At 38.7% G+C, this 24,958-nt stretch overlaps 1 protein-coding gene across 2 annotated transcripts; it reads right to left on the reverse strand.

Moving 5' to 3' along the window:
- Positions 1-11,500, reverse strand: SEH1L (SEH1 like nucleoporin). Of its 2 annotated transcripts, none has more exons than XM_041477717.1 (9): positions 11,345-11,500; positions 9,629-9,679; positions 8,407-8,553; positions 7,790-8,001; positions 7,009-7,107; positions 5,567-5,707; positions 5,135-5,292; positions 4,294-4,444; positions 1-765 (listed from the first exon to the last, which is right to left on the reverse strand). In XM_041477717.1, exons 1-9 carry the CDS (start codon positions 11,453-11,455, stop codon positions 576-578), a joined length of 1,260 nt encoding a protein of 419 aa, XP_041333651.1. In that variant the 5' UTR covers positions 11,456-11,500; the 3' UTR covers positions 1-575. The 2 variants fall into 2 exon arrangements, with proteins under 2 accessions (XP_041333651.1, XP_041333652.1); XM_041477718.1 differs by lacking the exon at positions 1-765 and adding an exon at positions 783-2,410.
- Between the last annotated feature and the right edge of the window lie 13,458 nt (positions 11,501-24,958).

Below are 24,958 nucleotides of genomic sequence, written 5' to 3' on the forward strand. Positions count from 1 at the left end.
GACCTTTCAGAACAAGTTTATTAGTCAACCACAATTATAAAATTTAAATATTTATTTAGCAAGATGGAAAAACCTTAAGTAACCAAACACTCCAATTTATTTTGCTGCAGTATACACAGGAATGGTTTTGTTTCTTTAACAAGCTGATCCAACATCATTCTTCACTCAGAAGTGTTTTGAAGGCATGTCTAATTTTGAGAATGTGTTTCACACATAAATGCAGTATACAAAAAGAAAAAATTGAAGACCATACTTAACGGATTCAAAAAGGAGGAAAAAAAAAACAAAAAAAACCCAGGCACATTGAAGCATTGAAGTCATCTACTCCATAAAGAGCTCGTGGCTAATACTGTTTATATATATTCCCAAAATTCAAAGGGTACAAATTAAAATAATGGTCTTTGATACACAAATAACATGTTCTAAATTTTTTTTTTGTTTTGCAAAACATGCATGAAGTTCCCACATTCTTAAAAAAGTCTTTTGTACCAGAGAAGGAATACAAAGGCAGCCAGAAATGGAAGCGTTCACAAACACCAGAATAAGGCCCTTCAGAATTTATTTAAAATAACATATTAAACCCCTTCATTCTCAGGTAAAAGATTAAGAGGCCGAGATACACATCGTCTGCGAGGGTGAGGATACTGGAGGTTGGCAGTGTCAGCATCACAAGACTGCTCTATCAGAGGAGGAGGAGGAAGGAGCTGGGCATGACTGGACCATCTCGATCCAGCCCGTGGGGAATCCAGAGGGGGAAAGAAATACCTGAAACAATTAAGAAAGGAACAAAACACCAAAACAAAAAAAAACAAAAAACAAACAAACGAAAAAAAACCAACAAAACAAGAAAAGAAGAGAAAGGTAGTAAATACAAGGAGAACCAAAGGGGAGAAAAGACATGCTGGAAAAAAAAAAGGCTTTAGTATATCCATGCCAAAACCAATAGAACATAATAGCAGAAATCAAGGCTTGTAATTCAAAACAAGACAAATCTGGAAACTCTTCTTTAAAGCAAAATAATAGTCTTTTCCACTGAAATTCGTTGAAAATAATACCACAGTCATAGTCCTAGCATACATTTTTACAAAAGAATGGATTGCTTTGGAAGTCAAAAGGGTGGTGTAGTACAGCTATTAACAGGCTTTCATTCTCCCAGAATTCCTGTGATTTGTTAACAGCTTTCAGTAATGCTTTGTTTGTGACACAAAATATACATTAAATATTATTAAAGTACATTTGCTGCATATGCGTCCAATTCAGATTAACTTTACAGCATTTCTAGAATAGATGTAAAAGCACCACTTTTTACATTAATGATATACATTTACAGAGATTAACTACTTTGAATGAAATACAGTCTTTGTATCTATTTACATACTTCTGCAAAATTCTCAGTGTAAATTCAAGATTCCTGGTGAACGCAAGATTCAGAATTATGCCACTCCGTGTCATTTTGCTACTGTTTTTTTTATTAGAACTTACCCGTAACATTTGTGCATTTTAGTATAACTATATTATGTTTTCTGTCTTGTTTACAATTCTGTGGACTTGCAACAAAGAACAGCTATCAGTTTATTAAGGAAATTATGGGACAATTAACAACAAACTGCATTTTGGTTTATATCTCTGTATGGCTAAAGTGTTTGCATTTTTCAATGATATTACGTTTAGAGAATTTAAGTACTCCATGTAATTACAACTATTACCATAGGAATGTAAAAATACGTTACAGAAAAAGTACTTCTTTCAGGATGAAGTATGACAGTACTTACAAAACATTTATTTGAAGTCATACTAAAGAATATAAATGAAGCATTAACAAACCACTAAAAGCCATCATCTGTACAATTGTCAAAACTGGTTTCTTACTCCTTTAGAACTGACAGTTGCATATATTACAAAGCAGTTACAACCTTGTAATGTTTAGGGAATCTTAATCAAATGCTGAACACTCTGAAATGCAAAACAAATTGGTTCTCAAAACAATATCAATGAAAGTTATTGTAATGGTCATTTCCCTCCTCCCATCCCAATCGAGGACAAAAATTCTTGGTTTTGATCATGAACTAGCTTTTAATTTTACAAGCTTTCAAAAATATGTTCTGATGGAAGTTTTGGGGTTTGGGTGGGTTGTTTACGTTTTTTTCCAAACAAGATGCCTCTCCAAATATTTTTCTATCTGGCGTTCCATCAGTATCAAACTGTGCAGGCTAGTACAAAAAATGCACACAACGTGTTTTAAAAAGGCTTTTTGAACAGTATTTAGTAGTTAGCAGGCTGCTGGTGTCTTGGGAGAGGTCAAACGGCGCTGGGGAAGGGGAAAAAGGAGTTCGTTTTCCATTCCTGTGTGCATGCAACAAGCAGCAAAACACCAAAGTTACTCCAGTTAGCTTGGTATCAGCTCTGCTTTCTGTTAAAAAGGACATAATACAAATGGAGAATGGAAATTGTATCATAAATCTAGACACACAATTACATCAACATAATAACACAGCCCTACCGGTTTATTTCCTAACAATCTACATCACACATTCTTAAATTTATTTTGAGTACAAATCCAGTTTGGCCATAGTGCTTTTATAACCTTTTCCAGATCTGCCTGTGCTATAGCTGTTTTAAGTGTTCAAACGTATAGACATGAAAAATAGCATGTACAGTCAGAGACAAAATAAGTTATGTGTAGGATACCTATTTAGTCACATGTCAATGCATAAATCTTTATCAGCATGTTAACATTAACACAGAAGAAGTTAGCAACTATACTAACACAACTCAGGCCAATATCACTACAAAAGAAAGCATATAGTAAAGTGTGTATCTTTTATTATAAGGCTGAATTCTAGGACAAGACACCGTATGTCCCGAAATTCCACAGGCCCTGACTTAATTCTGGAAATAACATTGTCTTACGAATCGGAGGCAAGAATAATTTATTAAAAACCAAAACGAAACACCTTCCAAAATACAGAGCAATGAAGGGAATAGAAATAATGCTGGAAGTTTCAGTTGCACAATGGCTTAGCACCAAGTTCAGGGACAGGAGGAAAGCCACCAGCAGGGTGGGGATGGTTAGTCTTGGTGGCAGCAGAGTCTTAGATAAGGCTGTGAAACCACACCCTGTGCTAAAGAGCTGTAAGACAGCCTGCATTTCCTCACAGGAGCCCAAGCAAATACAGCTACACTGCTCTGGATAAACCACTTCCAAGGCAGGGCTGCATTTCATTTGCTACACTGCAAGCAGAACCTGGAACCATGACCAGTATCATTCTGCTGCCCTTTCTTGTAGGGACTGGGCCTCTTTCCACCTCTTGTCTCCACATTTATCTTGTGAGGAAAATGTGAAACCTGTTCTCTGTTCAACAGGGCTAGGGATATTGGACTGACATTCAGGACTGACTGCTGAAAGGTCAAGAGGGGGAAGGCTGTGCTACTCTCCAAAAGCAAACTTTGCCAATAAGCTTTCCAAACTGAAAAAACCCCACATTTGAAACAAAGGTGACCACAAAACTTGGAAACTGCTACTATAGAATCTGGCCACATCTCATCCTTATATAGGACTTCTAATTCTGTGAAGCTGATTGTACACACTGCACCATACATATGCAAGACTCAGCATATCCCTACATTTCAGTGTGCACAAATTAAAATGGTTTTTCAGAAGAGGCAGTAAAATTTACCCACTGAACAGCAACTATTACAGAATAAAAACCTAACAGAGATTAAGGCAAATTATTTGCAATATTAATGTCACATGAGTAAAATTTAAAAACCACAAAACTTTTATTCAATTGATGCTACACACCTGCAAAAACCAAGTAAACTAACGCTAACATTTGATTGTTGAAACCATTATGTTAGGAAGTAACTTTCCTTCCTTCCCTTCTGCTACATTACCCCAGAGAAAAACAGAATTTGTTGCTGGCATTTTTGCTCCACTTTTAAACATATATCTAAATCAAAAGGGCAGTTACACACCAATAGGATGAAGCTTCTCCTTTGAAACTATTTCAGAAATGTTGTTTTTAACAATATGAAAGGACTAAAAATGAAAGTAGTTATTTACATTGCTTATTTATACACTGATTCAGCATGACTTACTGTTTTGTTAATTTTCCTCTTAACACTGGCATAACAGACGAACCACAGAGCAAAACCAGAGGAGCTTATAGAAGAACTCATGCAATAAATTACATTGCGCTTTAAAAACACATAAAACAAATATGAGAACTAAATGAAACAAAGATTCAGAGAAAAGGCTATTTACTGAAAATCAGTCTCTACTACTTAACTTACCTGCTGGCAGATGATCCATTTAGTGAATTCTGCAGACTTGTATTGGCTGAACCTAGAGAGGCATTAAAAATTCCCTGCTGAGAACTACCATTCACCGGACTCCCATTACCTTTCAGTATACCAGTACACTTCCAGTTGTCCATGTAATTAGCTGCAAACACAGATACATAGAAACTGTTAGATTCTCTTCTGAAGCTCAGCTTTCCCTACAAATATGTTTCAACTGTTCCACACCTGTTGTGAATCAGAACTGAACTTCAATACCAATATAAAACTTCCAAACAGCTAAGGATCTGGCCCTTTAGCTGCCTGATATTCTCTGCCTGTCCATAATTTAAAACTCAGTTTCCATTATTACAATACTGAGTGTAAGGTAATTGCCTGCAGGTTTTTGTAGTTGTTGTTGTGGGGGTTTTGGTTTGGTTTTTTTTTTGTTTGCTTCGTTGATGAACAGAGTGCATGTATTTGTTTTCTCTTAAAAATGTAAGCAGAAAAAAGACATTTGCCTGGACATTGTGACTGAATGTAAATTTTCTAGGTTTAGCAGCAGGAAAAGATCTACCTTACTTTTTAAAACAACAACTTTATGTAGCTCTAGTCTGGTGAAACAATTTCAGGGTACAGTGACAACTATTCAGAGCTGCCTAAATCGTGCAAGTATTTCAGCACAGAAAGTTATTTCTGTATTCTGTTTTTCTTATACATAAACAGAAATATAGAAAAATACCTATCTTTCACAAATTAAAAATGGACACTCACTCCAAAACTATGTTTTGAGTAAAACTTCTCAAGTATATTCAGCAAACTACAAAGTTAATGTGTTTCAAGTGGATGACCTTACCCTTCCAGAGCCTAACACAGCCATCATCACCAGAGGAGGCAAGCACTGTGCCCGTAATATTCCAGCTCACTCGCCACACTTGGGAGTTGTGATTATCAAACTGTGCCACAATATGAATTTCAAATTTTGTTAATCCTCCTGATGAAGACAATTCTTTCCTGTTTAAGAGAAAAGTGACAGTTCTGCACACAACTGTTCAGAGGTCTGGGCTTGAACATGATGTCAGAGAGAACTACATCTTCGTAATAACAACTGTTATAAGATTAGGTATTCAGACAAAATTATAGACTTGCTCACAATCTTGACACCTTAAAAATCAGGTTACTAAAAACAATCCTACATACATTATTACTTTTGCTTTGCAGAGACAATTTGAATAAGATCGTACAGTATGCATCACACCACACCAATCCACCTTCCTCTTAAGCTCACCTTAGAGGTTTTAGTGTGAAAATTCGTACGTCCTTGGTTGCTACAGCCAAGATGTGGAAGGATCTTCCCAGATTTGGAGCAAACGCAATATCATGTACAGGATCTGTGACTGTCATCAGAGCTTCTGCTTTTGCATATTTTCTGTATCCTGTATAGTGCAAGAAATTAATGCCATGAAAATTGCCAGTGATGCAAATTATATAAACCAGATATAGGGGAAATTGGAAGAAGGTTTAAGTATAAGCAAATAATTGAATCTGTCAGATGCAGTAGCCACTAAGTACAGTTATGCTACAGTATTGTGAGTCATACAACAAAGCAGGAATTGCAGTACAAAGAACATTTTTGTCTGCAACCTGAAAAGGAAAATAAAAAGAAATATTCCATTCACAAATCTAAAGGGAATTTGCATCTCAGTAACTTACTAGATTTTCCATGCTTTTAAGCAGACCACTGTCTGCCTCCTCTGCTGTATGATAAACATATATTCCATTTTCTTAGTGAGTTACAGTAACTTTATTGTTAATGCATGGAGAGCATTGCCTGAAGCTGGGCATAAAATCCACAGAACACTCTGGCTCCTTCCCCTCATCAGTCACTCCCAGTCAAACACAATTTCTCTGTTATCATTTAACTGGAAGTGGTGGTGCACAAACTTACTAGCCTCTTCTGGTTCTGTGAACTCCTGACTGTACAACCTGAACTTTGACAGACCATGAGCAATTTACAGTGCTTTCTGTCATTATAATCATGCCTTTAAAATCATTGTAAGGTGACTTTGAACTAAACAGTGCCTGGTGCAACACAATTCAAATTTCAACTGTTAACTCCTTGTGCAAAATTAAACATACAATTTAGTAGACACAGAAACAACAACTCTCTCTTTAAAATGCCGGTAAGAACACTGACATTTCTGCACTGACGGAGTGTGGGGGGATAGAATAGAAGAAAATTAAGATAGTGCAGAAAGTAATCTCACCCCTAAGGAGTTGCAGGTGGGCCAATTATCAAAGATTAGGAACAGGCCTGACTTTAACAGGCCACAGCTGTGACCAATAAGAAGAAGAGTGCCATAAAAGAGTGGGTTGGCTGGTTGAGAAGGAACTGCAGTCAGCTGGCTACTTGGTGAGGAAGAGAGAGTCAGTGCTCTGAGGAACTGCCCACAAGAAGACACCAAGAAGGTATGAAACTTTTGTGATAAGGAGAAACAATATGGAGCTTTTGCCATTTGATGACAACAATAGAGAATAAAACTATCAATGTAATTTCTGTTAATATCAGTTACCATTCTGAGGTCTCCCTCTGTTTTCCTACCCAACGGATCAGAGACAAAATTAAGGTGTTATTATTTACTACTCCACATCTAATGATAGGAATAAAAGGTCGTATATTATAAACAACTTCATGATGCCACAACTGTTATATATTGTTATTTAGCATACCTGGTATTTTCATTATATTCATAAATTTGAACCTTAGCCAGTATATTTGGACTGTTGTCATCACTTCCTACAGCAATCATTGGAGAATGTGCTCGAGAGCTAAAAAGTGAAAACAAATATTGTTATATTTACATATTATATCTAGGTATATATATAGTATTTCCCACAGAAAGTACACCCAGCTATTTGTTATATTTCAAACACATTATCTATGGAGAAAACAAAACAACACCACAAAATACCACGAGGAAAAAATCACAAAGAAACAGGAGTTAAATGCTATTCACAATTACCACTGCCTTCACTCTGTGGTTTTGAAAGCCCACCTTACACACTCGCTCAGGTAAAACCATCAGACAACCTTATCTAGCAATTCAAATGATGTTCTCAGAGCGAATAATTGACTTTTTGTAATAGACTACATCTGCAGTCTAGTATTTGCCATAAGTTTCATGGGAGAGTCTGCATTCTTCATTTATTCATTTAGTGATTATTTCATTCAGGTTTCAAAGATAAATCACAAAAGCTAAATGTAGATGAATCCTAGTTTTTAAATCAACTTGTATACTATCCCATGCATTAAAGTGAATTCCTGCATGCCAAACCTTCAGCACAGACTACTCCTAATGAATAGAAGAGTAACTGGATCAGCAGGACACAACACTGTGTCCACAGGGAAAGCCATTAAGTGCTTCTGGACAAAAATAAATTAAAGCAGTTCAGCTTTGAATGGCTTTTCCCTTCCTGTTACAGTCATAAAGCAAATGTTTTAGTAACATACCTTGAAGGATTCCAAGAAATACAACTGCAGCTGAGCTTACATGAGATTTCATGCTGCAGTGACCACTGGCTGAGATTCATCACATCTGGAGCTTCATAGATCCTTACAACTCCATCTGCTGAACAGGTTGCTAACATAAGACCCATGTGCTTGGGAGCGAACTTCACATCTGTAACAGATGTTCTACTGTCTACTAGAGTGGTCCTCTTGACCTGCAAAGAAATTTCCATCAAAATTTATTTCCTAAGGAAGGCTAATCAAAGTCTGACAACACCATTTCATAGGATTGCATACACCTTCCACCAAACCCTCCCTCCCCCCCAACTTTTCTATTGTTTGAAAGATGAGCAAGAACAGCTGGTGTCGTTTCAAATTATCTTTTGTCAGAGAAAAACCCAACTTTAACTCTGCTGTAGGTGGGAATTTATGTCTGCAAGTTGTTTGTCAGGGAACATCTTATTATGAAGCACCAATAATACTGACACAAACTGGCCTGAATGCAGCCAGTTAGCTGTTTTCCTCAAATGTTTTGAAAATACTTGTGTTGGAATGTTGCCACAAATGAACAAAACTCTGTCAAAATCAGCAACTTTATAGCTACAGAAAAGAAGTCTCACCCAGTGACTCTGGCCTCGGAGTTTATCATTTGACTCTCCCACTATTTCTTCCCATACAGCTGCTGTTCTATCAAAGGAGCAGGAAGCCAGGACCTGCCCAAATTCAGGATGGGCCCATGTCACACGCCACACTGATCCACTATGTGTCTGCAAGATAACATCAGAACACTGTAGTGAAGCAAACTTACTGCCTTAGGCCAAGGAACCATATATTTTCATGACTTTCTGAAGAAAAGAATTCTAGGAAGTAGTAACACTGTTCCTCTGAAACCTATGTTCTTTTACACAAAGTTACATATCAGCTGTTGCAGGTCTTTATTCCAACCCAGCACTGCAAAGCTGTTGCTCTTAGTGTTTAAAATGCAATTATTACAAGTGTATTTCAAGGCATCATTTATTACTACTTTAAGTTCCCAACTATGATTCTGCCTCGATGCAAAAAGTACAGTTTTGTTCTCAAATTTCAGCCATTACCATGTCCACTTCTAGCTTGCCTGTACTTTTCAAAAGCACTTGCAAAGCATTATTAATCTTCTTTTTAATATAAAGCTCCTCTTTCACACTTAGTCAACATTCCTAGAGAAGGGGAATTCAAAAGGGAATTCCTAGAGAAGGGGAATTCAAAAGCCTCCCTCGCACTGCCATTTTAAGAACAATTCAGAAGCTGAATGCACTAATTATCCAGATGAAGCAGAGCCTCTATATGACACAGTTCTCAGAAAGGTTTTGGAGAACAAAAAGCAGAGGTCAGATGTTGTAACATTTAATAGCCAGACATCTTCCTTTTAACTTTCCCCCCCACTTTTTTTTAAAGTCTGACTATATGCAAAAGGAAATATTGAATTAAAATCTAAGGTACTGTTTTCTACTCCCTTAACTCCCCCACTTTTTTTTTAAAGTCTGACTATAAAGGAAATATTGAATTAAAATCTAAGGTACTGTTTTCTACTCCCTTAACACCAGTCACTGATAATGTTTACCAATACTAGTCTGCCAACATAACTAGGTACTAGCAAGAGCAGACTGCATGTTAGCATCTGCTTTAAGTGAGAGGCACTAGAGACATTTTATAAAAGCAAAAAAAAAATTTTACACAAGACATACAGAATCTACATCAAGCCAAAAGCATTTCTGCTCTAAAATTCAGGAGAAATGAAGCATGTTTCTCCAAAAACAAAGGAGAAATGATGATTATGTCTGTGTAATTTTTACAAATACAAACCTTCCAGCTGGCAGTGCAATGCCAATCTCCATTTTCACTTTTGTCCCAGACCTATTGAGAAATCAAAATACAATTATACAATTTGTAAATAAACCTTACTGACTAGTAATTTAAAGACACTCATATACATAAAATAAAAATAAACAAAAACCTATGCACCCATTCCCACTAAACATTTTCATCCAGGACACTGTATTTGGTTCAGTACAAATTACACTTTACTCCACCATGAAACTATCCCTATTACAAGTAGGGAGAAGAGGCTGCAAAACCGCCTGCAGAACCCACTATTGTATGACTTTGATCTCTTTTCAACAGTAAATCACACAGAAGAGAAAATATTACAATTCCCAATAGTTCATTCACTTTGTTTCAAGAGCACACTGTTCTGTTTTGTTCTAGAGCTCCCAGCATCCTCACGTGCTCAGCTCTGGTTGCAAAACCCAAATGCAGCTCCCAGCACTCATCCCAAAAGCAGAGTAGGACAGTAAAATATACATCAGAGTAGTCAGGGAACAGATATTGTTACTTTTTATGAGATTTCTTGATTTTTAACCACATGCAAGTCACTGAACCCTCCCCTCTCTTGATTTCCCATACACTTTATACTTATGAGTTTTTTACTGAAAAATTATGTAGAAAGTAATGAACATAACCAAATGGAAGACGCTACCTGACAATCACTCCTGTTTGTCACTCATTCACTCTTAAGCTGTACTGAAAGTCACCTCAAGTCTGCCACTCTGGCTTTCTAACACAGCCTGGGTCATGTTGTCCCTCCAGCTGGAGGAAAACTTCTGAACAGCCTCATAAAGGATTCAGTTATGACTGCAAAGTAACACTGCACTGCCAAAGAACAGTTTCTCTGTTCAACTTACCTCCTGGCATCTTTTTTAAGAATTGCACACTCTAGGTAGTCAGTCCAAACCTAAGATCTCCATGGCTTTGGCTTATTTTCTGGGGGGACCATTTTATTGTCGTTGGTTATTTGCTTTTTAGTCTGTGGTCAACGAGAAGGGGCTGCTTCCTTGGTTTTAAGCCTAATCTACATATGACACAGCTTTCTACAAAAAAAGGTGACTTTCTCAATCATTATTCTAGATTTAATAACAAACATGTCTGCTCTCTGCAAATTAGTTTTCTTAAATCTATCTGCGTGACTCCTGAATATTTGCCCATCCTCTCACTATGCACAAAAAAAAGGGAAAAAAAGCAATCAACTTTTCGCTTAAGTAAATATAAAATGCTACTTTATTTCCTCTAAAGGAACGTAAAAATTAAGGCTTCTAGCATTCTACACTTTCCCCAGTCTGCCGGGGCACACACGGAACACTCGGGCTTTTTCCGTACTGGCACTTCACCTTCTTCCCATAATAAACACAGATTATTGCCACTTACAATAGCTTTTCTCGTAAGCATTCTTTATTAACGCAGATTTTCAGCTGAATAAACTCCACTGCAGGCACAGCAGTCGGGAATGTCTTCCCTGCAGCAGCGCTGGGTCGGAAGCGGAGTTCCCGTGTTTACAGGCGTCAGCGCACACACAAACACAAGGCGCACCGCGTGCTAAAGCCTCCCGCCCGCCCGGCCCGACACCGCCCCGGGACCTGCCGCGGACCGAGCCCTCGCCTGCGCCCCGGCCCGCAGCCCGCTAGGCCGCGCACGCCCGGCGCCCCGACACTCGCCCAGCGCCGGGCCCGGCGGCTCCCCGCTCACCTTGACGCTCTGGTCGCTGGAGCAGGTGGCCATGCGGCGCCCGTGGAAGTCGAAGGACACATCGTGGATGAGGTCGCGGTGATCCGCGGCGATGCTGCGCGCCACGAACATCCCGCCGCGGCCGGCACACGCGCGCGCGCCTCACGCGGCGGGGCGGGGCAGGGGGCGGGGCCGCCGCCGCGCGCGCAGCCGCCGGGGCCCGTCGCGAGCGCAGAGGCCTGCTCCGCGCGTGCGCACTCCTTCCCACCGCCGGGACACGCGGGGCAGGGCGGGGCGGTGCAGGGACGGGACCGGGAGCGGAGGGGGCGGCCGCGCCGCCGCGCGCAGCCGCCGGGGCCCGTCGCGAGCGCAGAGGCCTGCTCCGCGCGTGCGCACTCCTTCCCACCGCCGGGACACGCGGGGCAGGGCGGGGCGGTGCAGGGACGGGACCGGGAGCGGCTGCCGGGGCTCGGTGCGGGAAGGGAAGGGAAGTTCCCCTGCTGCCGCGCCTGACTGCGACATGTACCCTGGCGAAGCGACAGTACGAGAGGACGTAACCCTCAAGCTGCACCAGGGGAGGTTTAGGTTGGACATTAGGAGGAATTTCTTCTCAGGAAAGGTGGTTAGACATTGGATGGACTGCCCAGAGCGGTGATGGAGTCACCGTCCATGGAGGTGTTTGAGGAAGGACTGGACGCGGCACTTGTGACATGGTCTCGATGATCTCGGAGGTCTTTTCCAAGCCAGCTGGTTCTGGGATTCTGTGTGGCTGCTGTGCCCGCAGCGCTGCGTGTGCGGCGCCCTTGGAGCGCCGAAATCGCGTTCCATAGAGGATCCGAAAAGCTGCGGAGGTCGCTGTGATAACGCAGATCAATAAACAAACAGCGCGGCGCTGTGGCATGTACTGCATTTGCTTCGTTAATGATTTACTCTATTAATGAGCCCTGTCAGATGAGGATGAAGTTTGTGACCGGCAGTGCAGGCAGGGCAGGAATCCGCGGACAGGTTGAGAAACTCCTATGAGGAAAGGCTAAGAAAATTGAGAGTGTTCAGTCTGGGAAAGAGATGGCTTAGGGGTGACCTAATTGTGGACTTCTAGTACCTGAATGTGAGCCTACAGGAAAGATGGAGAGATTTTCTACAGGGGTGTGTAGTGATGGAACGAGGGGGAATGGATTCAAACTGAGAATAGGTTCAGATTAAATATTAGAAATAAAACCTTTGCTGTGAGAGTGGTGAAGCACCAGAACAGGTTGCCCAGGGAAGCTGTAGATTCCCCATCCCTGGAAGTGTTCAAGACCAGGCTGGCTGGGGCTTTGAGCAAGCGGGTCTAGGAAAGATGTCCCTGTCCATGGCAGGTAGTTGGAAGTAGGTGGTCTTTAAGGTCCTTTCCAAGCCAGGCTATCCAGTGATTCCAAGTGAGACACGATGGCTGTTGGATAAAATCCAGACTATGAAGCAGAATAGAGCCTGGCACGTGGCAGAAAACACATCACGAGTAACTCAGCTCTGTGCAGGAGCTAGAGACAAGTAATGACTGTGGTCTGTAGTCAGAAAAAATAAATGTGCAAAATAAATGAACCACAGCAGATGGGAGACTCTTGAGGGCTCAATACTTTCACCCCTGACCTAGCACCTTCCAAGGAGCTCCTCACTAGAAGAAGCACTTTCTTCCAGTTTGTGTCCTGCAGTATCCTGTCACAAACTGGGTTGTGCAGCTCACATGCCAATACCTTTTAAACACCATTCATTTGCTGGAGCACTGAGCACAAGACCGTGACAGCATCTTGCTTTTAAGGAATGTTTCATCTGCAAGCTGTGTTATTTGCTGACTGTTCTGAAGATAACTACAATAGTGGACAAGTATTAGCAAAGAGAAAATAATTCATGCACTGCATTCCAAATAGCAATACTGCAGTCAGTAGATTTAAGAAAAAAAGTAATAATGAAATTATTATCGTGGCAATAGACAACAAAAGCAAATACATGTGTATTTAACTGGTTTATATTTCAGGTCCAAAACAGTATTAAAGTCATCAGAACACCTCCAGTGCCTTAAAGCCATGATCCAGTTTTCCAATCATCTATTAAGTGAAAAGGGGAAAGGATGAAATTCCCTGATACCAGATATATTCAAGTTCTCTGGATTCAAGCCAGATTCAGACCTTTTCTAAAATATTTTTGGTAACTGCAGCTTCAACAGAAAATTAGTTTTGACATTTTCAAAAAGACTTTTGCTTCTCAATATCTCATTTAAAATTTTCATGTTCATGGCAATGAGAAGTCAGTTTCTGTCCACTCAGTGAATGGACTTTGTTCAGAGATGTCCAAATTCCTCACAGAATTGTAAAGAAACTGTTCTGTGCTTGTGAAATATAAACCTGACAGTTTGATATTTAATGCATTTATTTTTACAAACTGCAGACTATGTTCAGTAGGGACTGATGGAGGTGCTGTTACCACGTGCCAGAGGGATCCTTTCACTCTTTCTGCATAACCTGCATACAAAATATGCAAGTATTTAGCACCCTAATGCATGAGTTTCATTGGTAGGCCTTATATTAAGAGTAGATATGGTGGTACCCAAATGTGATAAGGAATTATAATAGAGAGAGAATAATAGATTAAGGTAAATTACAACAAACTTGGACTTGAAGGTACACCATGGCTTTAAGATGCTAGGATTCAATTATTTTAGTGATACTAGGTAAGGAAAAGTTAACATGTTGAAAAATATATTTTTGCCCAAATACAGCAAATATGATAAAAAATGCTTTCAATTACAGAGGGTCAAAAATGTGGAAGAAAAATCACCAGCTGATTTTACATTCTTGTCCAAGTTGGCCAATATTAGTTTTAAAAATATATATTTTAAATACTACAGAACTAAATCTCAATAGATAACAACATCTGGAGCTGAAAAGAGAGATTTTCAAGAAAATTGTCAAGAAAATTTAGATATATAAGCTTTACCTGTTTCTATTAGTGGAGAAATTTAGTTAGCATTTATAAATAAGAGAAAAATTGCAAAGCATTTTTTTAAAATGAGAAGTTAAGGAAAGGAAGAGGTTAATATTTTCTCATTTCTGAAGATGAACTGGTATTGCACAATTCCTCTCCTAGAGGGAACCTCACTCTGGGCTCTAGGGCTGTAGTACAGATACCCTTTTTTTTCCCCTGCAATCACATGCAAATTTCAGTATTTTCTAAACAATGGCTAAATTTTAGGTAATGCAATAGAAGAAGCAGGCAAATGTGACTGTGACTGTTTCAGTGCTGTAATGAGAGAGATAGTAAATTTTTCATGCTATCCTTATATGTAAGAAAAACAAAAAAAGGCAAAAAAAACCCCCAAGCAAATAGTAGTAATGCATGTATTTAGATTGCTAAGGAGGAATATTTTTATTTTTTTTAAATCTTTCAGCATAATTAGAGACATGTACTTTGAAACTTCAGTTATTGCTTCATTCAAACAGCTGGAGAGACAGTGCCTAATAAAAACATTACAGCTGACTTGTAAGTTCTCTAGTCTGTGACAGTGTATCTAAATGGTCGATTTTTTTAGCTATTTGGGGAAATGTCTTTTACTGTAAACCACTGACTATGTTTATAAAAAACTGCTTTTTTTTTTTTTTTCAGAACAATTGTTCACAGTCAGTGATTCAGCTGTCAAAACCAAATTCTTTTGCAATTTTAGTAATGTAATGGTTTTGTTGAGACTTGAGTACATTTCAACTAGTGAATGAATATCTTTCACCTGCTCAAATTTAGTTTATTTCTTCAGCCAGTAATATGGTATAGTTGGAGCAGGGCAAAATGGTCAGATTTACAAATAATTAGCCTCAATAATTTTCATTTGAACAGTATATAAATATATATTTCATTTATGATTTCAATATATATTTCATTTAAACCGTATATAACAGTATATACATGTAAATGTATCACAAAGGCACATTATGACCTAAAATGTTTGTTTTCTCTGACAAAACACAAAAATTGTACACTTCAAGTCAAGATTAGGCTTTATTTCTGACATTTTAGTTTGGTCAGTAAGCCAAAAAAAAAAAAAAAAAAAAAAAATTAAACCCAAATAGCTATTATTTTTTTTAATACATGTACACATACACAAATATTTGTCCATTTTTAAATACAACAGCCCCTGACCTCATTCCCTAGATTCAAAGCAAGTTAGGTCAGTTTAGATTTATTTAGAAACTGGGTCCAAAATCATCACTTACTTAAAAAAATCCAGGAAACATGGATGATTGTCATCCCAGAATCTTCGTTTACTGTGGTGTCTGGTTTTAGTCAGTGCCCAGGAATGAGATAAATACATTTACCTCATGTAGACAATTGTATCTGGTGTTTTCAGTTAGTAGAAAGACTGACACAGAATGAAGGTTCAATAGAGGAAACATTTCATAATGAAACACCAGAATTAGCAAAAGGATAAGAGGACAAGATACAGCCTTTGTGAAGGCAAGCAGTCATTAAATAGCCAATTAGGATGGAAGGCATGGAGTCTACTGAAGAGGCATTCACATTTTCTGGGAAATGAAACAACACTTGTTTAAATTCTTTTAAATGGCCAGAGTATCTCTCACATTAAAAGTAAAACTGAATTTGTTGAATAAGATCAAATGTCTCTGGACTTCTTCAGGAAGATTTCAAATGTTACCAAAAAATTGGCTATAAAAGCTAACATGCTACATCAAAAGAGGGATTTTCCAATGATGTAACATGAACACAAATTATCTTGGACCACAGAAGTCTTGACATCTGGGGTAGTATGGTAAATCAGATGGAAATAGTATGTGAGCGCTTTCCTTTGCTTCCCACCTAGGTCTAATATAAACCTTTGTTATGAATTAATACTTCAATTTATTTTTATCTTCATCTAGGTGAAATTAATAACAAGTTCAAGACTATTGCTAAGTGAGACATTCCCCTTTGAATGGTATAACAAATCCAGAAAGCGAGACACTTAGTGCTGCAAAGTTGCAGCAGCTCCCTGCTGCATTTCCAGAGTATCCAGAGGGTTGTGAAGCTGGTGCACAAAGGAACAGTCCCCACTGCACAGCAGTGTTTGGCAGCTACCATGGCCAGGTCAGGGGGGCACAAGCATCTGCTGCTGATGGTAACCAGAACACTTCCTGCCACATAGCAAGATAATGGGAAGCATGCTGGAACTCAGGGAAACCACAGGAAAGTTGCAGGTTCCAGTTAGCTGAGGATTGAATTGGGATTCAGCTACCAGCTGACCTTGGAGACTTCCTCTTACAGCTGAATAGTAAGGAAAGACATTCTGTTTGTGCTGATGGTGTGCATGAGGTGGGAAAGACAGTTGTATTTTAACATTACTATTTGCATAATGATGTGCAGAGGAAGATCACACAACTCTGACAATGCTGGTACATATTTTTTAGCATTTTGATTCTGTATTATATCTTGATTAAATTAAATTGAACCACAGCACAGAAGAAGAAGTAAAAGCATCTATAATAAGGTTAGTTTTTCACTTTTGACACAGTAGGCCAATTTTGTTCTCAATTTGACTTTATAAAACTGCATAACTTAATTTATTTCTGCTGGAAGTCCAGTGCAAGTGTATTAGCATTGGTAGACATATTCTCATTCAAAATTACTTTAACTAGCATTGCTTTGAATTTAAAAAAAATACAGTCAGTACTTTCCTTTTCTCCCTTTTGACTACCTTCTTCAAGTAAAAGCTGCTTTTGCCTGTAGAGAGACATCTTATAAAATGCAAAGACCTACAAAAAAGAAAGTAAATAATGAACTGTACTCATTAAGAATGTTTGTATCAGCATGGGATAGAGGGTGAGGAAGCCTGCTTAAAATGGCTACCACTGTTACATGTTTCAGTCATGTCTGCACTAGAAGCTGGTCTGTTACAGGCACTCATGGATTATCACGCCCAGCAAACAGCTTTCAGCAGAGTTAAAGGTTCCATTCCTGACAACCTTTTAAAAATATTATTTTTGGCAAGGAAGACCTGCCTGATCCTGTGAAATCCACACAGTTTTTTGTACCATGTTTTCCTTAACATGGTACAATCCTTAAAAACTGGATTCACGACAATTAATAATAATTCACAGAGAGTAAAATAATATATATTATTATATGTCCTGGATTAAGGCAATGTAGAAATATGAACTGGTGTTATTGAGCAATTAGATTAGGGGGAATAAATCTGGTAAGCCCAGTCATTTAGGAGTTTGCTTTGCTTTGAGAATCTGAGGCTTAAAACTTGAAAAGAGACTGAAAATATTAGCAAGTGGTCTTGTATGTGTAACAAAAGTGTCATACAAACTGGAAATCTAAAGATGGATGTTTCAGAGGAAAGCATAATCATAGCAGTGTGTGCAAGATGTGGGTTGAATTCCTGTTCAGAAAAAATAATACCAGCAATTACTGTTATGAAGAGTAAGACAAATTAGAAGGGTCACTTACCAGGCATGACTGGCCTATCATGGCAAGAAATTAATAGCAAAATATTATTTTGTGGGCAAAAGTCCCCAATGAGGGAAAAGTCCCCAAGCCTTTATGTGAGTAACCTGAGAGTAAAACAGGCACCTAAAGAGGAACAGTGAACCTTTATGTATCACCCTGCTTTGTTGCTGCTGCAGAGTTCCACTTAGAACCTGTGATTTATTTTGCTAGGAACTCAATAAAATGTCCCAAGCTGGATCTAAAACTTACTGTTTTATCTAAAAAAAAGGACTAGACTATTAGAAAGATGCAAGAAAAAAAAATATGAGCTCCAACTCTATAAAATTAGGTTTTACCGCTTAATGTACAAAAGAGTACAGGAAGAAAAAGTAAGCAAAATAATTATTAGAAATGACAAATTAGTCAAGCAAAGCAGTTACTCAGTCGTGATCAAGTATAGCTGTGGCAGCACATAAAGTTGAGTTAAGGAGAAACAGAAGTGGTGTTATATGTAAGTAAGTGGCTTATGGATGGAAAACTGTTCTGAGTCATATGAATGTGCAAAGAAATGTGAGGGAAAATTGGAACGACAAGTTGACAAGCAACATAACTGACAGCTAGGAAGGGAATACTGATGGCTTCATAACAGATGAATATGAAGGTTGATCTCAGATGATATAATTACATCAAAGCTATCTTTAAACTAGTGATCTTAAGTTGGGAAATAGAAACAGCTTGTAGGAGAAAAAGTAGAAAATAGCTGGCCCTGAGAGTTTTCACAGTAAGAACAGACAGGAAAGTCTAAACTTAGCAGTGGTGGCTTTCCTCCGTCTGTTCTGGAGTGTGGAAAGAAAGATCAGAAGTAGAAAACGGTATAAATGCTGACAAAGTTACCAGTTAAATCATTTTTGCAGACTACAATTATGATAGAATATCAAATGCATTATGATAGCTGTTGCTTACAGAATGGTTGTCTATGCTTGTTTATGGGCTGAGGTAGCCTTTAATGCTTTTACTGGTGGGTGCTAACACAAATCTTTCACTAGCTTATAAAAAGATTTCCCAGCACCACCAGTTACCACAGTAATATTTAATGATTTGGACAGTGAGGTCAAGCAGGGTTTGGTGAGTTGGGTTTGAAGAAGGACTTCTGCCTTCTAGATTCCATAGCCTCTCAGTGACCTTGGAGATGAGCCAGCTCCCATTTCCTTCAGCAGTTTGCTCATGAAGGGGGAGAGCAGTGCTGAGGGAAGGAGCACGTGCTGCAGCCTTTCTTCTTCAGCCTCTCACCATGGATGGAGCTGCAGGATGGCTGTCCTCCTGCTCTGTGGAGACAGAGGCACAGCTGTGGTGGGCCACAGAAAGCAGGGCTGCACCACAGTACACATAGTGTTTGACGCCAAATGCGCATCATGATGCCATCAATTCTGAATGTGACAATTTAATTTACTACAGGTATATATCTAGATTATTTTTTCCTTTATTTGGAGTTTTTCTTTCTCACATATTTGAAGCGAGCATACAACTTAATGCGATCTGCTTAACAGATTGGAAAATTTTAAGTAGCTGGTTCCTGGAGCTGACTCAAGTCTTCTCTACGTACAGGAAAATTCGAATTTTGCAGCAGTACTAGACTCTACAGAAAAGAATGTGAAGGTTGTAGAAGGTGGATGTGCATGAAGAAGAGCATGGAGTAAAGAGGAGAGGGAGGTGTAGGGAGATGCATTGTCAAGACCACTCAGCAAGTTTTGGGATGACCAGGTGTAGAATTAAGATGCCTACTTCATCAGTCACTGGATCCCAGCTCTCCGGTCTCTAGTTTCAGGAGATTGTTCCTCTCCTTGCCCACACTCCTCACCTCTCAAGCAGAAACATCTCATCATTTACACCTCCTCCACTGCTTCCACAGGGCTCAGCTGCTCTGGCAAAGGAAGGGGCAGAAATAGGATTGGCTCAGAAGGTCAGGTTTCCTACTGCTGCTGATACATACTCACTCTTAGAGTGAGTATAAAACACACACACATACAATGTAACACATATATCCTTACAGTATAAAAGTATAAATTACCTAGCCTGAGTGAGTTTGCTGTCAGAAGGTAGAGCTCAGTTGCTCACATGATATGAACAGCTCAAATGCAGGATCTTCCTATCCATAGGAGAAAGGCCTTGGCAGAGGAAAGAGCAGAACTTGGCTGCTCTTTATTGGGGCCTTTGTGCCACCCTGAACAGCTGCATCCATAGGCAACCTGCCTACATTGCCTATACCTGCAGCTGGCCCTGCTGTTTTCTGTTCAAATAAAATAAAAACTCTAAATTTAAAGTGCGAAGCTCAGCAATACTTTTCTTTAAGGATTTCTTTTTCATTTGGAAAAAGAAGAATAAATATTTATATTAGGGTGTAATATCCAAATGTTTGTCTGATACCAATCTAAGTTTATAGTGCAGCAGAACTGGTACAATGCAGTTTGAAGGATGATAACATGGTGAAGTAACTTGCTTGTTACTCATTACATGATTGATACTTTTGTTGTTGGTAAGTGTAACAAACATGCTTCATTAAAATGCTATTTAGCTATAATAGGCTAAAGAGCTTTTGAAATCAGTGTTTTAGGAAAACCACTTATTCCCCAAACACAACAGGATTACCCATTCTAAAAAAATATTACTTAAGCAGCTATACAGAAAATTAACATATCTTTGCATCTACAGGCAGAGCAGCTCAACAAACTCAGGGTCCATCCATATACTTCTGTCTTCCAGCAAAATAATAACTCTTGGAGCCATTTTAGTGTATCTAAAAGAAGATGCATAAGAAATAAAGACCTATTATGTGCTCTGGGGGTAACAGGAATCTCAGCTGAGGCAAGTGGCAGTACCTACAGGCAGCTTCAGACTTAAGGAATATTTATGAAAGGGCATAGCCAAGATTTTCAAACTGTAAGATGATTCTTCAGTCTTTTCTTATGAAGAATAGACCCCTTCTCTCTATCTCAGATTTCAAATTAAATTTCTGCAAGGTGCATGGGGAGACTATGTTATAGATGTGGAATCACATATTTAGGGATGTCATAGGGATGTCATATGCTATATATATAGCTTATATATAATCACGGGGCATAACAAGACAGAGTAAATTAGACTAAGGAACAGTCTGGGGAATAGTCCAGATAATATATATCAGCAAATTTTAAATGGGCTGTCCTAGAGTAATTTTCTGTTTTGACCACCATTAGGAGAAGCTAAACATATTTGTCTAGGGAGGTTTCAGACTCCAGTAGAGAGTCTACACCAAAAGGCTCCCCAGAGATGTGCTAAGCACTCCTCCTCCCTCTGACATTTCTAAAAGGAAATGTGATTAATTTATTCTGACAATAATAATGGTTCATTGTTTCCAAAGCATTTGAAACATCTGGATTAAGAACATGTAATGAAATCCCAAACAAAATTCCAGGGGAAGCATACTTGAATTTCTGGAAGACACATGACTGCAAAAGCTAATTTCCCATTCACTGGAAATTTTGAAAATATTTTGTTGTGCTCAATTATGCTCTCCTCTGCCCATGAAATTCTCACTAGCAAAAATGCTGCCTTATTGTCAGATGCAAGGGTGCACTCCCTGTAAGGAGAAAGTGTACTGTGACTTTATGCTAACCAGCAGCCACTTTATTCATCTTATGTCTCAACTCAGCAATGCTGTTAGATCAGAATCATAACAAGGAGAACTTCCCAGCAGGAACTGCTATGAGGACAGATTACTCAAGGGAATCATTAGAAGCAGCAGAATTTATATAATTTTAAAATGTTATTGTGTAAACTGTATGGTCATAGTTTACATTAACATATTTTTAATTAAATTATTTCTAAATCTTGAAACTTCACTGTTGCAAGAGAAGAATCAAGTCTGCATGTTGTTAAGTCTCTTTTCTACAGTCTTGTACAAATTAGCACGGTTAGTTGGCCTTACAGGAATCAGAGATTTTTGTGTTGTGACAGAAATTTAAACTGAAAACTCAAGGCACATGCCAAAGCAAGCACAGCCCAAATCTGAGAGTATCCACCATACGAACATGCTGAAAAAAGTACTTGGGTATTTTAAGAAATGTTCACATCGTGCCGCAGGATTAATGGCGCTTTGAACATTCCCACACAGCTCCATTGTGGAGGCGTACTAGCAACTGCTGTACAGGGGATGCTGCTTTCAGCCAAGGTCAAGTCAGTGACACTGATTGCCAGCGACTGCTTTCTGCCCAAGGTAACCCATTGCTACATTGTGGAAGAAACAGTGCATGCCTAAAAGACATAAGTTTTACCCGTGCAGCTTCTTCAGTATTTCCCCCACCATTATGCTTTTGAACAAGATGAAATACAACTATTTCAGATACATGTATCATTGGTGAGTGGCTTATGTACCATCCCTAAGTGCTGAGCATCTCTTCTGAGCCCCTGCCCTTGAGATATCTGAAGTACAAAGAAAATACCCCGTACACTGAAGCGCTCTGTGGGAGGACAGCAGGAGCAGATGATATTTATATACACAAGTATCATGCACAAAGTATAAGCATACGAATGGAATACTGAACCATGTACAGAGACTACTTAACCACCATCTGCTGACTTGCACAGATTAGAGAAAGCAAAAATATTATTTCCATTTTCCCCCAATAATGCTATATTCTGATGAAAGAAGTAAACTTCCAAGAGTTAATCATGCAGTTTTCTGCATGATCATTAAAAGTATCTGCCTTACTTCTTACAGAAATATTTTTGAATTATTAAGAAAAATATAATTCAGCACTTGATAATTTTAGCTAATTTAATTTCTATCACATTGTGTTAGAATGGTAGATTTAAAGGTATACCTCTACGAAATTCCTATTAGAAAAACAATTGTATAAAATGCTGTGCATATAAGTTTCCAGTTAGAGTAACCAGAGGGCTATAACTTGCAGCATAGATTTCATTAATCTGATTAACTATCAAACCTATTAATGACTCACTCCTCTGTGTGAACAAAGCACCCCCACTTCTTCCTCTCTCAGGAAAGTGAGAGGTAAAAGAAAGAGAAGGGAAAGTTTAAATATCACCCTGAGAAGCATATATGTTTATGTTTTAGAAAAGTAATCCTTGCATTATTTCATTGGTACCTCCTGTCCAAAGAAATTCAGGATTTATGCCATTTGCTGTGACAGAATTGTGTAAATTCAATAGTAATATTGCACACTGTTGATGCATATTTGACAGCAGAATTAGCTGTAATGACTGACACAGTCACCTCCTTCAGTTGTCTGCCTCATCCTGCTTTCCAAGGTTGCTGAAACTCTGGAAATTAGGTGAGAGTTATGCTTCCCACTTTTTCTGCGACAAAGAAATACTGTCATCACATGATTTGTGATGTTCCCCAGAGAAAACCCCAGGAAAAAGACCGTGCATGTGGCAGAGTTTCACAAATAATTGCTGCTGGCATATTGTTCCTTGTATGGCATTTATCAGCCAAAATATATTCTGAATCTAGAAATTAGATTGTGCATTTATAACTTCTGATAACAGTATCCATAAGGTATTACCAATGTGTTGAGAAGCAATGGGAAATCCGGACTGTTCTGATTATGACATACATGTTAATGTAACAATTTAGGGAACACAGATATGGGCTTATGGCAGTTGTATCTCCTAGTCCCCTCCCCACAGTATCACTTTCAGGAATCCAGTCACAACATTCAATTAAATGTTCTTCCTTAAGTAAGAAAAACAAAAGGGAAAACTGAGGTGGTCTTCGACGAGCACAAAACAAATAAAAAACCCCAAACATCTTTGTTTTTACTCTGCACCTTACCTTTCCTGCTCAGTGCTTCAGAGGGGGCTGGTATGAAGAAAGCAGCTGTCTTGGACAATGAAAATTAATTTCAAGTAAATTCCAAAATTAGTGTAAGAGAATGGGAGCTAAAAGCTCCCTGAGATGTTGAAGTGGCCACGTGGGATATTTCTTGAAGAATACAATCTTAATAACTTAAATACTTTGTTTCTTTTTTTCTTTGTAACATTTTTTCCTTGTAACATTTTTTCCTTACTGCAAATCTGTGTTAAAAGGTCTGCCACTAAAGAACTTGTGGAGATCTGCTTGAGGAGGGGTTCCATACAGGTTTTAAAAGGAAAATAGTGTCTTTTAGTGATGTATCTTTATATGCAGTGAGAGAGTAGGAGAAAAAAAAATTGAAATGTATAACATGTAAAAGATCCAGAGAGTTTCATATAGCCATTCTGATACTGGACACGTTCTGCATAAGGGCACTTTTCTCCCTGGGTTGTTAATTCCAGTAAGTGGTCATGTCATGACTTGAACTGCTGGAACTGTTCCACTGGCTAAAATAAGATGTTAAAGACCTTGACAGCCTTCCAATTGGAAAATGTGTGTTATGGATCCTTCTTTGAGTACATTACAATCAGTTTTTCTTTTCTTTGAGAAAACAAACAAATTGGCTTAGCAGTTATAGCCCATTTGTATGCCACAAGGGTATGAATTAGAGGTTTGAAATGTCTGGACTGAAGGAAACATAGCATACATTCAAAAGCTCTATTATACTGGTTTTGCAAACCAGATTTTAAAGACTCCTTACTTTAGTAGATTAATTTCAAAGACATTTTTATAAGAGACATTATCAAATTAAAAAAGGAAAGGTAAATTTTACATGCACTACTAATTTGTTTTTGTTAGGAAATCATACTGCCTGAAAAATTAAAAATTTCTTCATGGCTCTTTGCCCCTACAGGCAAAATCTATTTTCCTCCTTGCTTAAAATTAACAATTTCTTCATGGCTCTTTGCCACCTACAGGCAAAATCTATTTTCCTCCTTGCTTTTCGACTTACTTTGGAGGTAAAAATAGAGGGGCATTGAATATAGCAGTCCTGCCTTGCCAAGTAAGTGCAGCAATGCAAATTCTGCTGTAGTGTTCCATGCTCCTTACAAGATGCAGTGCTCAGGCTTCCACAGTGACACAAGTGTGAACACCTTGTTCTCTATAACATACCAAAGGACATCTCAGCAGGCAAAATGAGCCACACACTCATGGAACTCTGCCATCAAAACAGTGACTCAGAGAATGTGGCTCCTACAGGGCTGCTCATTATCTCAAGAGGACAAGCTTCTACGGGAAATTGTATGAAATTCGATATATTAACGTCA

Source organism: Pyrgilauda ruficollis, unplaced genomic scaffold (genome assembly GCF_017590135.1).
Source record: "Pyrgilauda ruficollis isolate IOZ18807 unplaced genomic scaffold, ASM1759013v1 scaffold41, whole genome shotgun sequence".
Taxonomy (NCBI): domain Eukaryota; kingdom Metazoa; phylum Chordata; class Aves; order Passeriformes; family Passeridae; genus Pyrgilauda; species Pyrgilauda ruficollis.

Bases quoted from the DNA above. Each gene is read 5' to 3' on its own strand.
- SEH1L (XM_041477717.1), bottom strand. From the start codon at position 11,455: ATGTTCGTGGCGCGCAGCATCGCCGCGGATCACCGCGACCTCATCCAC. The intron at 9,680-11,344 runs GTGAGCGGGGAG...ATTTCTCAATAG, and splicing joins CCAGCGACCAGAGCGTCAAG to GTCTGGGACAAAAGTGAAAA. The intron at 5,293-5,566 runs GTGAGCTTAAGA...TCTCTTAAACAG, and splicing joins TTCACACTAAAACCTCTAAG to GAAAGAATTGTCTTCATCAG.